Here is an 18,275-nt window from a genome sequence, read left to right on the forward strand (position 1 = left end):
ATACTGTTGGGCTCCAATATTTAAAAATATAAATTACTAAAAATATGGGGGCCCCGAGTGGTCTAAAGCACTCTCCGTTACGGATCACTGCCATCTCACCTCTGTCTGTCTGGGTTCGAGTCCAAGGCTCGGCTAGCGTGGGTACGTGGGAAAGCCTGCCAGTAGCTTCTCGTGGGTCGGTGGTTCTTCCCTGGGTTTTTCAGGGTTCTTCCCCCACCATTAATACTGGCCGCCATGTATAGCCTATCGTGTGCTGAAAAATGGCGTTAAACACTACAACAACAACAACTAAAAATATGAACAAGCACAAGTGAATGTCTATGAGAAATGTAGGAGCTGGAACTATCTACAACTGAGGTTAAATGTTTTTAATAATTACCGTTATCATGACTACAGATTGAAGTCTTTTACATCAGTGTATCAAACAAAGATGTGTCTTTTGTTTGTTATGTATTCAGTAATTAAATCTGAAAAATATCCATTTGATAAAAAGCGTATATACTTGATAACAGGAAGCATAATCCATGTATGTTTGCACTTGTGAATTTATAAACAGATCCTGTGTCAAAAACCTGTAATGGAAGATGAGAAGAACTTTTAGGAATCAAGAGAAAATAATTTTAAATATTCCTTTGTAACTGCTGAATGTTGAAACAATCTTGGACAATGAACTCTTTTCTTGGAAATGTGTCATAGCAACGCAAATGTACACCAAGATCAATTTTCACAATTATAGCATGATTGAATAGTTCCTTAAAAATGAACATCAAATGCAAATACGAATTCAAATCTGGCATAAAACATGGGCCATGCTGACCTACTTGTCTCAAGGATAGACAGTATGGGTTTTGGGTCAATGATGAGGCAAATACTAGTAATGAAAATTACATTTATTTACAAAGTGGATCAGTATGTAAATGAATATGGACCTGCTCTAACATGTACAATTCTGACACCGCCTAGCTAGATAATACAATTTAGATTAGACAAATTTTTTCTGGTTCACATATACACTAAATACTTGAAAGATAAACTGAATTCTAAATGAAATTTTCAACTTGTGCTTGCTCATTGTATCCACTCTTGTGATATACCAGTTTACACATGCACATTATCATTCTACATGTATATTATATAGTAAAACCTATCATGAGAGACCACTGCTATGACAGACCATCTGTCTTAAAACACCATATTCTCCATGCAAGGATTTACTGCTTGTATAGTGTTATGACCTGTCGTGAGAGACCACCTGATTTGAAAACAAGATTTTGGGGGGCAGAACATGTGGTCTTTAAAGTTAGGTTCTACTGTAATATTCTTTTCACAGATATGAACTGTTCTTTCACTTAACAGATATGAAATCCTGAAACCACGGACTTTAAATTATTAAGCCATGCTATTCACTTTTGAAATCTGAATTTCTAAAACTACATTGTTCACAAAATATGTATCAATTTCTGAAATTGACTTGTCAACAAAACTTAAAATGAATTTCTAAAGTTGTACTGTCCACAAAACATATGACTATATAAAAATACATCATCGAATAAAAGACATGAAATCATGATATGACATTATTGATTTTATGGACACAAATTATTATACATCATTAATTAACCAACACAAGTAATGACCGAACATCATTAATTAACCAACACTAGTTATGATATCGCATTCATTAACCAACATAAGTAGACAGAACATCATTCGTTAACGTAATGATAAAACATCATTCATGAACCAACAAAGTTAATGATAGAAGATTATTAATTAACACAAGTTATGACATATTATTCATTAACCAATACAAATTACAATACATCATTCAGTAACCAATATAAGTTATGATACATCATTCATTAACAAGTACAAGTTATGATACCACCTCATTCAATAATAAATATAACTTTATGATACATTATTTGTTAACAAACACGAAATTGTAATACCACATCAATATTTAATGAACATGAAGTTGTGATTCATGCTGCTCATATAACAAAGTTATTATACCACATTGTTCATATAAGGAACATAAAGATACACAATACCATAACATTTATATAATGCATATGATGTCCCCATAATGCACTGCAATAGGGCATAACATAAGGACTTTTTACACAGTATTTCTTCCAGTCTGCCCAAAAACTCTCTGGAACCTCATTTTTGAGCATAAAAATGCTGCCAAAGAATCCTCTAGAACCTCGCTTTTGAGCATACAATTTCTGCCAAAGAACCAACCAAAACTTCACTTTTGAGCATACACTTTCTGCCAAAGAACCATCCTGAACCTCACTTTTGAGCATAGAATTTCTGCCAACTCTCCAGAACCTCACTTTTGAGCACACACTTTCTGCCAAAAACTATCCAGAACCTCACTTTTGAGCATAGAAATGCTGGAGCATGATATCTTGACACCTGAGTCACTGAGCCAAGTCAACATCACTAGTTTCCACCAATATTGCTGAAAATATATACAACCGTGTAACAAAGGGGCCAGAAACTTCTGGACTGTTTTGGCACAAGTACCACTATATGTGTTATGCATGCATACAGAAGACCCAGATAAACATTAAAAAGTTTACATTAAGAATGACTATATGGAATTACATGACAGCCAGATTCCTACATGAATGATTATCCTGCCCTAATGTGGGGGGGGGATCCAGAGTTATTCGAATTTATTAAATTTACACATCTACAATGTTTGTTGTTTGTGAGTTTAGCAACATTTTTCAGTCCATAATTGGCTAAGCATGGCAGCTAGTGTATATGGTGAAAGAAGAATACATAAAAGCCCCAGGAAGAACCACTGACCCACAGGAAGCTACTGTCAAGCTTTCTTGCATTACCCAGATTTTCCAAGCCTAAGATTCAAACCCATGGAAACAGAGGTGAGCTTAAGTGATTGGTAAAAGGAAGCACATAAAGTAATATGGGAATTGTTGCTATAAACGAAAAGCGAGACTGAATGTGTAGCAGTAAGCTCAGCAGAACACATTTAAAATAGCACAGAGCAGCTGTTAAATAATGTTTTAAAGGAGGAGGAATTTTTGTAAAGGAGTTATTGAGTAATGCTTACAATCAAAAGCTGCAAAAGTTTTCTACTTGCCAATAAAAATAACGGCATTAACGAGTTTTCGTTTGCATTATCTCATTTTATGCTTAGAAATGAAAGAAGTGAACAAAATTCTGTAACTTTACTTAACTGAACTTCCAACCTAGCGCCAATAAATGGGAAATTTTGAAGTCAACTTTTTAAAATTTGTAATGAGATAAAAAATTTAGCCTTCAACTGTGGTAATATATGTTATTAACATTCTGTTGCTAAAAATGGTCTGACAGTTACAGGTTACCTAAGGTCAGCTCCAGGCTGTCACTCAGTTGTAACCCTATATGCCTTATGATAACATTAGCGTGAGAAACTAGTGTGCGTGTGTATTCTCCATTTGGAGTCAGTTGAACCTAGCCATTAAAGTAGTTAGACCAAACCATATTTTGTGTTATTTAGCAAAACATAAGGTGTCAGAAGTGAAAATTTTGGAATAAGTTGGATTAATACCATTAAGAAGTATATCTCCATAACAATACTGAAATCTGGATGCACAAGTTTACGTGTTAAATGTGACATCATGGAAAAACTCAATCAGCCACCTGAAACGGACTTTAGTTCACACCATCTAGCATAAACTTGGAGGAGGTGGAAGCATGCTATGCAGTTTTACTTAGATGTTGTACTTGCAGATAAAGAAGACAATGAAAAATTCAGTGCTTTCCTATACATTATTGGTCAGGATGGTAGAGACATTTACAACATATTTACATTTGAGGCCAATGAAGCTGAAAAAATTGCTCCACTTGTCAAGATGTTTGAGGACTTTTGCAGCCCAAAGCAGAACATTACAGTAGAAAGGCATAGATGCAATACAAGAATCAAACATAAGAATGAAACCTTTGACCAACAGGTAACTGAACTTAAATTGATTGCAAAGAACTGCAAATCTGAAAATCTACAGGATGAAATGATTAGAGATAGAACTGTCTTTGGGACTAATTCTGGAAAAGCAAAAGAAAGACTTTTGCAAGAAGATCAACTGACATTACAAAAAGCACTGCCTATCTGAAGAGCAGACGAAGAATCCAAAAAGCAGATTCAGAGTATGCAAAATGAAGCAGCTGCATCAGAAGTTCATAGTGTGAAAACGAAGAAAAAAGAAAAGAAAATGGAACAACCAAAGAAAGCGGAAATGTTATATATGAAATCAGACTCCAGATTATTCAACTGCGGTAAATGTGGCAAATTTACATGCAAAAGGTAGGTGTCCAGCCTATGGAAAAACTTGCTACAGGTGTTGAAAACAGCAGCATTTTCTGAAATGCTGTGAGACAAAACCGGAGCATGGTATGCAAGAATACTCAAGTGAAGAGGAAGAAACATCTTTTGTAGGAACAGTGACAAAGGCAAACACTGAAATCAGTGACAAAAAATGCTACATCACTCTGACTCTTCAAGGTACTGATGTCAAATTTAAAATTGATACTGGCTCGCAAGTAAACATCATTCCAAATCACATTTTTGAAACAATGAACATTGACAACTTTGAAGTAAAACCAACCAAGACCTGTCTCACAAGATACTCGGGTGACAAACTAATTGTCATAGGCAAATGCAAATAAAACTGCATGAATCAAGAACTTGATTTTTATATCACAAAAAAAAACCCCACCTATTCTTGGGTTCAAAGCGTCTCAGGATTTGCACTTAATACAAGTAGTTTGCAATGTTCACAGGAATAAGGACAATATCGTGAAAGAATTTCCCAGTGTGTTCAAAGGTCTATGATGCCTGAAACAGAAATATCATATCGCAATTGACAAAAGTGTGAAACCTGTCATCAATCCACCAAGGAAGGTTCCTACAGCTTTACGAGAACCACTTCAATCAACTTTGGAAGAGAAGGAACGGAAAAATGTAATACGTAAAGTAGATGAACCAGAAGAATGGGTCGATTCACTAATAGTTGTTGAAAAACCCAAGTCGGGAAAACTACGAATTTGTTTAGATCCAAGAAACTTGAATCAAGCTATCAAGCGAGAACATTATAAATTCCTATAATTGAAGATAAAACAACAAGCATGGCTGCAGCTAAGGTTTTCTCCAAACTAGATGCCAATCATGGTTACTGGCAAATATGCCTGGATGAGGAAAGCGTTATTGACAACATTTAACACCCCGTTTGGTAGATATTGCTACCTGTGAATGCCTTGTGTTATTAAATCTGCTCAAGAAGTGTTTCAGAAACGTATGGCACAGTGTTTGATGACCTGCCTGGGGTGGAGACTGTAATGGATGACATAATTGTTTGGGGAACTTCAAAGGAAGATCATGACAGAAAGCTTAAAAATGTTTTAAAGAGATGCAAGGAAACAAATCTGACACTGAATTTGGAAAAATGCCAATTTGGACTAACAGAAGTGTGCTACATGGGACACATGCTGACATCATCAGGTATTAAACCTGACCCAGAGAAAAGTAATAGCAATCAAAGAAATGCCTGCTCCGATGGACAAGAAAGGAATTGAAAGATTGCTTTGTACAGTCAACTACCTAGCGAAATTTATCCCAAATATGTCTACAGTGACAGAGCACTTTTGAAAAGTGAAACTGAGTTTGTTTGGGAAACTGCACAGAAAATTGCATTTGAAGAGATCAAACAGATTCTAAGCAAAGAACCTGTGTTGAAATACTTTGATGTTAAGAAGCCTGTAATTGTTAGTTGTAATGCATCCAAATCAAGACTTGGAGCAGTTTTAATGCAGTCAGGCAAACCCATAGCATTTGCATCAAGGTCTTTGACAGATGCAGAAACAAGGTATACACAGATCGAAAAAGAACTGCCAGCTGTGTTATTTGGTATTGAAAGATTTAATCAATATACTTAAGGTCATCAAGTACAAGTTGAATCAGATCATAAGCCTCTGAATCAATCCTCAAGAAACCTATATCTGCCACACCGCCTAGACTTCAGAGAATGCTTTTAAGACTGCAGAAGTACAGTTTTTACTTAACGTGTTGTCCAGGAAAAGAGTTATTTGTAGCATATACATTGCCGAAAGCATACAAACAGACGAACACATATGAGATGAATATGGATAGTGAAATTGAGTGCTATATGACATGATCATGTAAAATATACAGATTACAGATACACTGTTAGAAGCAATAAGGAATGGAACTAAACGTGATAATAAAATGACCAAATTACGAGAAATGATTCAAAAGGGATGGCTGAATGATAAACATCTCATACAAATTTTTAGTCAGAAATTTCTGGAACTGTGAAGATGAACTTCCAGAAATGGACGGATTAGTTCTAAAAGGAGAGAAGATTGTAATACCAGATGCTCTTCAAAAAGAAATGCTAAATGAGTTGCACAAAAGTCACATGGGCATTGAGAAGACAAAGTAACAGGCAAGAGACATTATGTATTAGCCTGGCATGAATGCACAAATTGCAGACACAGTATCGCATTGTTCTACTTGCCAGAAATAGAGAAAGTCAAATAAAAAATAAAATCATTGTTGTCTATACAACCTACTGCACCATGGGAAATAGATGGAACAGATTTACTTATGCAGAATAATTACAACTATGTCTTGATAGTAGACTATTACTCCAGATATTTTGAAGTTGCCAAGTTAGAAAATACACGAGCAAACACAGTAATCACACACACACAAAGGCAGTTTTTGCAAGACATGGAATGCCACAAGAAGTAAGGAGTGATAATGGACCACAGTTCTCCTCAAAAGAATAAGGTCAGTTTGCAAAAACCTGGGGATTCAAACACACTACGTCAAGTCCCAAATATCCAGTCTAATAGTTTAGCAGGAAGAACCATTCAAACTGTCAAAAGAATTCTCAATGAGGCAAAGAGATATGGAAAAGATCCATATTTATCGATATTGGAGTATCGAAATACACCAATTTATGATATATGATCTCCAGCACAAATACTGATGAGTCAAAGACTTCAATCGACTTCACCTACTACCAACATACATCCGCAAATTATAAAATAAAGGAATCTAAAGAGGAAAATGGCTGAAAAGAAATGGTAAAGAACAGGTAAAGAGCTTCCAAACCTGACTTCTGGAGACAAAGTAAGAATCAGAAGACAAGATCTTTGGGGACCAGCTGCAGTCGTCAGAAAAAGCAGCACTCCAAGGTCGTATGATGTGAAAACCGAGGATGGTACTATATACAGGAGAAACCGAAGACATCCATTACAAACAAAAGAGACATTACCAGAGATGTATGATACATATGAAGATACTAACAAGGAGATCACTGAACTGAATGACAAGACACCATTAGTCATCAATGAGCCACAGGAGAGATTCAAATAAGGAGTGGACGAAAAGTAAAAAAGCCTGCAAGAGACAGAGATTTTGTTATGTGAACTCGATAATTTTCCTCAATTACAAAAATTGTGTCTTGTGAATATTAGGAACTGGAAGTGTTTAAGGGCATAACAATACTGTATATCTGTTATATCACATAGTTAATATGCAGTGATAACAACTGGATTGAAGAACAAAATATTAGGACTATAGATTTAAGCAACAATGCCAATATATCACCATGCATTTGTTTTCATGAGTGTAAGGATGACTGTGAGTGTCATAGGGCTAGAACTTAATTTTAACTACAATTAGTAGAACATTTACAACTCTTAAGAAACTCTTGAAATATATATATTTGTGTGCAAAATAGAACTTTCTCTAGTAATATGTTTACAAATTTATTAAAAAGAAAATGAGAAATGAATATGTGAATTTTAAAAAAAAAGCACAAAACTCATTTTTAGGGGGTGTTGTGCTAATATATGGTATTAACATTCTGTTGCTACAAATGGTCTGACAGTTACAGGTAATCTAAGGTCAGTTCCAGGCTCTCACTCAGTTGTGACCCTATATGCCTTATGATAACATTAGCATGAGAAACTAGTGTGCATGTGTATTCTCCGTTTGGAGTCAGGTGAACCTAGCCACTAAAGCAGTTAGACCAAACCATGTTTTGTGTTATTTAGCAAAACACGACAATTTTTATAACTGAGAAAAATTATCGAGTTGACATAACAAATTCTCACTATCTTGCAGGTTTTTTAATTAGACGTTCACTCCTTGTTCGAATCTCTCCTGTCAGGCATAGGAAATTCACTGTGACAGGATGATGTATTAATTGTGGTCTAAATTCCTTTTATTTGTTTGTTTTTAGAAGAAACTGTGTACAGATTTTTATAGTTTTACTAAATGGCATCAACAGTGAACAGCAGATCAGGATTTTAATCAGTGATTTTTAAGAAGAAATCGTTTTTATATTTTTATTAATGCCACCAATATTGGATGGCAGATCACTATCATCTGCACAATTTTTAAGTGACTTTAACAAGGATGCCCCATCACAAATCTGGCTAAAGCCATTTCAGTGATTTGAAAGAAGAAGTTACATATAACAGATGAAGCACACTGCATGCAGTATGCAGGACCTTACGATGTATACTCATTTGGCCTTTAGCCTACATGAGCAAAACCTTGGTCCTATGCAGCTGGTACACACCAACACTGTATACAGGGATGGTCTACTTGCCCAAGATCAACATTTTAACAAATAGGGGAAAAAACTGGATTCTTTCTTTACATTCTATTTTAAGTACTGGGCAAGTGACATAAAGTTTACTTGTCAAACAAAATGTTTCACTTGTCCTGTGATTCCAGGCAAGATATTTCCTATCCCTGATAATAATTAAAATGACATTTCTCAGCAACTTCTCAGAGAAAATATTCTTACCAATGTGGACTTGTATACCATATTGCCGGTATATTCAGCAGATAAAAAAGTTAGCATTTTTGTTAAAAAGTAAGGTACTTTCATTTTTTTTACTTCGTACTTTTAGTGACTGTAGGTATCAATAGTTGTAGCACATAAGGAGGTATACTCTGATGGAACTGATTTTACAATTTCACTGATACTGGTAAACTGCTAAACATTCTCCCCTGCAAAAATTTCCTGCAATACATTATACTGGAAGCAGTAACAAAAGAAATTTCATGCACTTTGTTACATTGGAGACTGACAGTTACAAAAAGTTCCCAAAGTATGCTACACTTGAAGCAATCAGTAACAGATGACTCCTTACATGTATATCCGAACCTTATTCAATAAGAGCTGCAATTTTATCATTCAGGCATTCCCCCTGAAATTAAGACTTGTTATGATTTGACCATAACCTTTCCACTCAAACTTCTGTCACTCCAAACAAAAATTCTTCAAGTTTCAAATGTTTGAAAAAGATGAAGTTCTATAAGAATAAAATACCATTTTCTTTCTTGCATAACAGGCAAACATACAGATGAAATGGCTTACACCTTCTAGTCATGATGTAGATATCTCAAACAGCTGTAAAGTTAGAGAAAAAGTTGGACTGAAGGATGAATGAAAGCATGGATACTAACAAGCTTAAGAATTTATGTGTTGATGAAACCAAAATGCAACACACTAAAAGAAGACCAGTCATATTTTGCAAATATGGCAGTAGTCAAGGATCATATCAGTCAGGAGCTTCTGTTTTGCCTCTTATCTTCTTATTTAGACGTTTCTTTACTGCCTCATGTTTAGTCTGAACCCACTCATTGACATTGTCATGTAGGCAAGGAATATTTGGGAGACAGATGGAGTTTCCTGTATCCAGGGTTACTGGTAACTGACTTTCCTCCTCACTATGAAAAATTGAGGAATGTTGTTCACTGCTCACTGCACATAATGGCTCTGTGCATCTGGAAATTTGAACATCTATGTCAGTTCTCTCTGGCTGGTGACAATCAGGTGTTAATGGTATTGATGACTCAGCAAACGGTCTGAAAGTCTTATTATCTGTTGCCAGTTGGGAGATATATTGAGTTGATGGTGTGACTGTCCGGTAGCAATCAGATGAAGTTGGTGGTGTGAATGCATGTGAACTAGCAGTAGCTGAAATTGCAAGATGCTGGTAACCTTCATGACCTAATGCAGTAGGCTGCTTGCTTGCAGCCGAGCAAGGAAATAGTTGATCTGGCTCTTTTCCTTCAGATGGACCTGTCAGACTTATCTCAAGACAATGATCTGTTTTACAAATTCTTGCAGGAAACCCTGGTATAAATATTCCTGGCACCAATCCAATGCCAGGGATATTCACTTTAGATGGTATGGTAACTGGATAAGGATTAGTTCTGGACCTTGCTTCATAGAAAAGTCTCAGTTTGTGTGCTTCAAAAGTACTTCCAGTACTAGTGGCAGTCTGAACAGCTCTCAAGCTTTTCTCACTATCTGAGGGAATCCTGATGGTTTTGTTTGGAAATCTTTCAGCTGAATTGTAACTTTCCAGCTCAGAGAATTCCTTGGGCCTCTGAACTTTCCTGAGCAATGTCTTGTTACTAAGATCTAGAGGTTCCTCTTGTGGCTCGTCTTGTTGTCGATAAAGATGCAATAATGTCATAGCAGCTGATGCTTCATCATTGTCAAAAGCATTCTCAAACGACATATCCTCTTCCTTAATTGAATGGCTCGAGTCATCACTGCTGTAGTCAATGGTTTCTGTCTCGCAAAGAGTTACAGGCATTGGTCTCCCATCTAAAGAGAAAATTGTACCTTAATTCTTTTAGTAATTACTATTGAGTTTTCTGTGCTTTTCATTGGGATACCACTATACATATACTCAAGTGCATTTTTATCTACGGACAACAAATGAAGTGGAAATCTTGCTAATGTGATATGTTTTCATCTTTATCTCATTTTTACAATTAGTCTAACCTGTGTTTAAATGCCACTCTATGCTAGTCTGTTCTCCTGAAAAATTAATACAGCCAATGGATTACTATGAAACTTCTTATAAAAATATGGAAAAATGCCATTCCTGAGTAGCTGTTGCTTTAGTTTTATTATTATCCACTTATTATTCTCTTTTACCCTTTCAATTTTTTAGTTTTTTTTTAAACTAAAGATTTTTTCTTACCAAGAGTACTATGAATAATACCATCTTACACCTTCCCAATATTTGTCCCCTATGTAAATAACTTTAAAATTTTGTGCAGAAATCATTTATCGTCTTAGAGTCAGCGTGACATTGACCTTTGACCTCAAACTAAGCTTCTTCCTTAACCCAACTACAAGTCATCCACAAAATTGGGTCCCCGCTTGTGACTTAGTAATAATATTATTGTGTGGAAACTATTTTATTTTACAAGTGACATTGACCTTTGGATACCAATCTTGAGAGAATTCCCTCTTATCCCATGTGCAAGCCATCTACCAGGTTTGGTACTTGCAGATGGTGGAAATGATTGAGCAGAAAACTTTTTTAATTTGTCAGCTACAGTGACCCTGACCTTTGGCATTTTGTTCTTGAAATTCATTGGGTTCTTCCTTAGACCAAGTGCAAACCATCCACAAACTTAAAATTTGATAACCAGATGGTGCACAACTAGTGCCACTGCATAGAAATAAATTGTCTTCCTATAGTCACTGTGACAAAAAGGTAAAATATTTTTTCCAATAAACACTGTCTTTGATTCAATATAAACTAAAAATGTACCATTTAGACATAGGAAATATGATCTTATTAAAGGTGGTCTTTGTAATAAGGTCTACTAAATGCTAAGAATTATAAAAAAAAATAATGAAAACCATACAATGTTGTACCTTTTCGCTTGCCATATCAGATTCCCATGTAAAATTTCAATAGTTATTTGCCAGTGCAAAGCCATTAGCATGTAATGGCAGTGCTCACTTTGTTTCCCAACACCTTTATCAAGATGTGAATTTTCAGTGCCACATAGTCCAATATTCAGTCAACAGTTGAACTTCCTGTGACCATTCAACCCAAGTTGAAACAATGGGATAATTTCTCTTTACCAAGTGTGTTTATTCACCATTCGTGCTTCTATTGTTTGCCACTTTATTATCGTAATTGACAGAAACAGGCATTGATGTCTGCAGGATACACTGGCATACACATCATTAATTATCTTTAAAATATTTTTGTAACCAGTGCTAAAAAATATACTGTCACTCTCAGCGAATACCGAGTTTCATCTGCAAAATACTGTTAACCTGGATATAATACAATCTGGGTTATTTTGCACCATACACTGGGTCATCCATGAACTGCTGGTGCCTTATAACAATCAGTTATTTCTCTATCGCTCTCATGTTTGTGATTTTGTTACATCCAATTTTCAGTTTGATAACATAATTATAATAACACTTTGAGGACAACCAAACATGATTCCTTTATATATTTTCATATCAACAACATGTCATGGGTTTTACCCGAAAAAAGTGATATATGCTACATCACAAGAACAATCGGATTTTGGATAGTAGATATGTATCTTTTGCACATAAATTACTATTGAAGAACTAAATAATTTTTACAAAATAAATGATAACAATAAAAGGTTAGTTTCAGTGTATTATCAAATATCAGCCAACTCTGTTGTACCATGTGGGGGATGGCCACAAATTCAACATTTTTTAAAATTTGTTTCTGTAAGTTTTGGGACATATGATCTAGGTAAAAAGTTTAAGATATGGGACAGGAAAAAAAAAATCAATTATTATACCTTGTCCCAATTTATACAGTAAATATGGTAGATCAGAAACTGCTAATTGCACATACCTGATATTTTCTGTATAACTTCTGTCCCTCTCTCTCTGCTCATAGTTTTATTTGATGTTTTCACCAATTTTTCAGACCTATCAGCAGAATCACAGTTAAAAATATAAGAAAAAATTTTACCCTGTAAACATATTTAAAGGTATGAAATGTGTCTTTTAGGAACACGGGTAAATGCTTCAAGATAGATGAGGTGTCAATATATCAAAGGCCATGACCCTTGCTCCATCCATAGACATGCTCCAGCAAGCAGGGATGGTACAAGGTGAATTTGTATGTTTATACAGTACACATTAAAGCGGTGAAAAGAAATTACAACTTTTGTAGTAACTGAAGCACTAATATCTCCGCAACCACAACATGTGTGAATCATCACAATATTAAAGTAAATTTTGTCTGATTAAAATTAATTTTATGAAGCTGTCACGTTTGCCTGCCCACGATTACGTAAGTCAGGAACAAAGGAATGGGTTAGCGCAATGAGTATGTCGACCCTGCACTGTTACGGTGATTTTGTTTGTACAAGAACCCTTCGTTAGGTGTTATCGCTCGCATACAGATGTTAAAAGCTTTGTTCTAAGAACAAAGGACCCTCGATGCTATTGTAAATCTCTCCGCTTAACAGATGGCCTGAGGCTCGTCTGTTAATCTGGACCAACTGGGAGTAGAATTGATATCCAATCAGAACTGAGGAAGGGTGGGGCCATCAATTCGAACCAGAACTTAACAGTCCTTTGAACTGATAACGAATTAGTGATTTGTAAGCCGTCGTACTGGTAAAGCAGAATATACTCACTCTGAGGGAGCCACTTGTGATTTGGTGGGAAAACTCTTAGTACATTCTAAGGACAGAAAGCTTTGTAAAGGTCAGTGAGTTATTTGCTCGATTGTTGCAGAATGTTATGTCATTGTAATTGTAATTAAGTGCAGTATGTATATTTATTTACTACAATCGTTAGCATGTAGAATTACGCTTGTATTGTTTAATTTACATGCGTACTTGAGAAATGAGCTATGATTATGTAGATTGCTCGCTCGTCAGAATTAGTATTGTATTTCACTATTTAGTTACTTCGTAGTAAACTAGTGTATTTATTCATGTGATATTCTAGATTTTGCCATTGTGAATTAAATGGTAGCTTGTAAAATGGTTGCAGTGTGTAAATTTAAATAACATGAATATATGAATATTTGTGTACACTTGTGGGAGTGTAAAGTACAGAAATGCATCGAATTATTGTGATATTGTTGAGAATAATGAGATTAAGGAAATATATATATTGATGTGACGCAATTTAGTGATTTCTGTATGATAAGTAGGATACCGCTCTTATTGCAATGTTGTTTTTATAAGAACGTGTGTGTTTTTCGATGTGCACGAATGCGTGACCAAAGATGTAGATAACCTTGATCTGATGATTGAGTGATTGTTGATTTAGTGTGAGTGAGATGGCTAACGCAAATACTAACGTCCTTGTGTTTTTCGTAGGAAGCTTTTGGGAACAGAGTAGTGAAGTCCCGAGTCTCAAAGAGACAGGATAGAAATAGGCGGAGAATGCCAGAAGGAGAAATAGAGAATAGAATTAGGCGGGGAACAAGCCTCATTGAAGGAAAGAGAGAAAGAAAAGAAGGAGGAGAAAGGAAGACAAAAGGGGAGGAGGACAGGAAGAATCGGAGAACGCCGGAAGGAGGAAAGCAATTGGCGTAGTAAACTCAGATGAGTAGAAACCAAGTACAGGGGAAAGCCATCTCACACTAAAATCACGTGATGAAATAGGTTGTCACATGGTCGAGAGGAAGCAGATTAGTTGAGAACTTAATATAGTTTAATTTGTATTATGTATTAAATTGTTATTCTTTTGGATTTCACCCTTGTGCTCTTAATAATTTAACTGTCGGTATTGCTGACTGGGGGCTCAGAGCTTTACCTCTCTCTATCACTAATTTCACTTCCTACAAAAACGAGCCAGGGTGGGAATTCCTCAGTAATATAAATAAATATTGGGAGCATCCCACCCCAATGAATAACAGGGAGTCACATATAGAACCTCACAGAAGCAATGATAGTTTTGTCAAATCATGAAAAATCTATCCACTACCAACTATAGCTCTACTATAATATAATATGGTATGTGGGGTCCATGAACACTGACTACAATATGTACTGAACCATGGTATAGTAAGAATAGCATTATATACTGGGCCATAGTAAAGTGAACACCACATATGTAATGAATCGCAGAAATTATCTAATTTTGTCAAATAACGATGTTCCTAAAAGGAAATAAAGATTCATGTTCTTTACTTTCTACCCGGGGCCCCGAGTCGCCGAGTGGTCTAAAGCGCTCTTCGTTATGGACCACTGCCATCTCACCTCTATCTGCGTGGGTTCGAGACTAGGATTCGGCCAATGTGGGTACATGAGAAAGCTTGCTAGTAGCTTCTCGCTGGGCAGTGGTTCTTCCTGGGGTTTTCCCGGGTTCTTCCTCCACTATTAATACTGGCCGCCATGCATAGCCTATCATGTGCTGAAAAATGGCGTTGAACCCCACAACAACAACTACTTTCAACCCATCATCAATTAGATAAACCGATTCAAATCCTATGGCTAATTTTGGTCATGTGGTTCTTAAGTGTATCACTTTCTGTCAAGAACTGCATTATAATGAAGAAAATTGTAATGAGGGAAAGCTGTACTCGCATTGTGTATGGGATATTCATTTAACAGTACTTGCATTGTGTATGGGATATTAATAACTCACACTGCACTGTGTATGGGATATGCATTTAACTGTACTTGCATTGTGTATGGGATAATCATTTAACAGTACTTGCATTGTGTATGGGATATTCATGTAATTCATACTGCATTGTGTATGGGATATTCATGTAATTCATATTGCACTGTGTATGGGATATTCATTTAACTGTACTTGCATTGTGTATGGGATATTAATAACTCACACTGCATTGTGTATGGGATATGCATTTAACTGTACTTGCACTGTGTATGGGATAATCATTTAACAGTACTTGCATTGTGTATGGGATATTCATGTAATTCATACTGCATTGTGTATGGGATATTCATTTAACTGTACCTGCATTGTGTATGGGATATTCATTAAACTGTACTTGCATTGTGCATGGGATATTCATTAAACTGTACTTGCATTGTGTATGGGATATTAATAACTCACACTGCATTGTGTATGGGATATGCATTTAACTGTACTTGCATTGTGTATGGGATATTAATAACTCACACTGCATTGTGCATGGGATATTCATTAAACTGTACTTGCATTGTGTATGGGATATTAATAACTCACACTGCATTGTGTATGGGATATGCATTTAACTGTACTTGCATTGTGTATGGGATATTCATGTAATTCATATTGCATTGTGTATGGGATATTCATTTAACTGTACCTGCATTGTGTATGGAATATTCATTAAACTGTACTTGTTTTGTGCATGGGATATTCATTAAACTGTACTTGCATTGTGTATGGGATATTAATAACTCACATTGTATTGTGTATGGGATATGCATTTAACTGTACTTGCATTGTGTATGGGATATTCATGTAATTCATACTGCACTGTGTATGGGATATTCATTTAACTGTACTTGCATTGTGTATGGGATATTCATTAAACTGTACTTGCATTGTATATGGGATATTAAAAACTCACACTGTATTGTGTATGGGATATGCATTTAACTGTACTTGCATTGTGTATGGGATATTCATGTAATTCATATTGCATTGTGTATGGGATATTTATGTAATTCATACTGCATTGTGTATGGGATATTCATGTAATTTATACTGCACTGTGTATGGGATATTCATTAATTTATACTGCACTGTGTATGGGATATTCATTTAACTGTACTTGCATTGTGTATGGGATATTCATGTAATTCATATTGCATTGTGTATGGGATATTCATGTAATTCATATTGCATTGTGTATGGGATATTCATGTAATTCATACTGCACTGTGTATGGGATATTCATTTAACTGTACTTGCATTGTGTATGGGATATGCATTTAACTGTACTTGCATTGCATATGGGATATTCATGTAATTCATATTGCATTGTGTATGGGATATTCATGTAATTCATACTGCACTGTGTATGGGATATTCATTTAACTGTACTTGCATTGTGTATGGGATATGCATTTAACTGTACTTGCATTGCGTATGGGATATTCATGTAATTCATATTGCATTGTGTATGGGATATTCATGTAATTCATACTGCACTGTGTATGGGATATTCATTTAACTGTACTTGCATTGTGTATGGGATATGCATTTAACTGTACTTGCATTGTGCACGGGATATTCATTTAACTGTACTTGCATTGTGCATGGGATATTCATTTAACTGTACTTGCATTGTGTATGGGATATTCATTTAACTGTACTTGCATTGTGCATGGGATATTCATTTAACTGTACTTGCATTGTGCATGGGATATTCATTTAACTACTTGCATTGTGTATGGGATATGCATTTAACTGTACTTGCATTGTGTATGGGATATTCATATAATTCATATTGCATTGTGTATGGGATATTCATGTAATTCATATTGCATTGTGTATGGGATATTCATGTAACTCACACTGCATTGTGTATGGGATATTCATTTAACTCACACTGCATTGTCTATGAGATGTACATCATAACTACATGTAATTTACTTGTATTGTGTATAGAATATTCATTTAACTTGTATTGCACTGTGTATAGGATAATTCATTTAACTCGTATTGCACTGTGTATGGGAATATTCATTTAACTCGTATTGCACTGTGTATGGAAATATTCATTTAACTCGTATTGCACTGTGTAGGGGATTATTCATTTAACTTGTATTGCACTGTGTATGGGATAATTCATTTAACTAGTATTGCACTGTGTATGGGAGTATTTATTTAACTTGTATTGCACTGTGTATGGGATTATTCATTTAACTTGTATTGCACTGTGTATGGGATAATTCATTTAACTCGTATTGCACTGTGTATGGGATTATTCATTTAACTTCTATTGCACTGTGTATGGGATTATTCATTTAACTCGTATTGCACTGTGTATGGGATTATTCATTTAACTCGTATTGCAATGTGTATGGGATTATTCATTTAACTTGTATTGCACTGTGTATGGGATTATTCATTTAACTCGTATTGCACTGTGTATGGGATTATTCATTTAACTTGTATTGCACTGTGTATAGGATTATTCAATTAACTTGTATTGCACTGTGTATCAGATTATTCATTTAACTTGTATTGCACTGTGTATGGGATTATTCATTTAACTCGTATTGCACTGTGTATGGGATTATTCATTTAACTCGTATTGCACTGCGTATGGGATTATTCATTTAACTTGTATTGCACTGTGTATGGGATTATTCATTTAACTCGTATTGCACTGTGTATGGGATTATTAATTTAACTTGTATTGCACTGTGTATAGGATTATTCAATTAACTTGTATTGCACTGTGTATGGGAT

The 18,275-nt window shown here is 35.3% G+C and overlaps 1 protein-coding gene across 2 annotated transcripts in view; it reads right to left on the reverse strand.

Annotated features, from left to right (window-relative positions):
• Positions 1 to 875: 875 nt before the first annotated feature.
• Positions 876 to 18,275, reverse strand: part of LOC149776751 (uncharacterized) — a 36,089-nt gene continuing 18,689 nt past the window's right edge. For both annotated transcript variants that reach the window (XM_089941424.1, XM_089941425.1), the window contains 2 exons: positions 12,727 to 12,803; positions 876 to 10,679 (listed from right to left, as the gene is read on the reverse strand). In XM_089941424.1, the coding sequence (XP_089797550.1) occupies positions 9,622 to 10,679; positions 12,727 to 12,803 (1,135 nt within the window). In that variant the 3' untranslated portion in view covers positions 876 to 9,621. The remainder of the gene's footprint in view (positions 10,680 to 12,726; positions 12,804 to 18,275) is intronic.

This window comes from Sinohyriopsis cumingii, chromosome 18 (genome assembly GCF_028554795.1).
Source record: "Sinohyriopsis cumingii isolate HCF-2022 chromosome 18, ASM2855479v2, whole genome shotgun sequence".
NCBI classification, from domain to species: Eukaryota; Metazoa; Mollusca; class Bivalvia; order Unionida; family Unionidae; genus Sinohyriopsis; species Sinohyriopsis cumingii.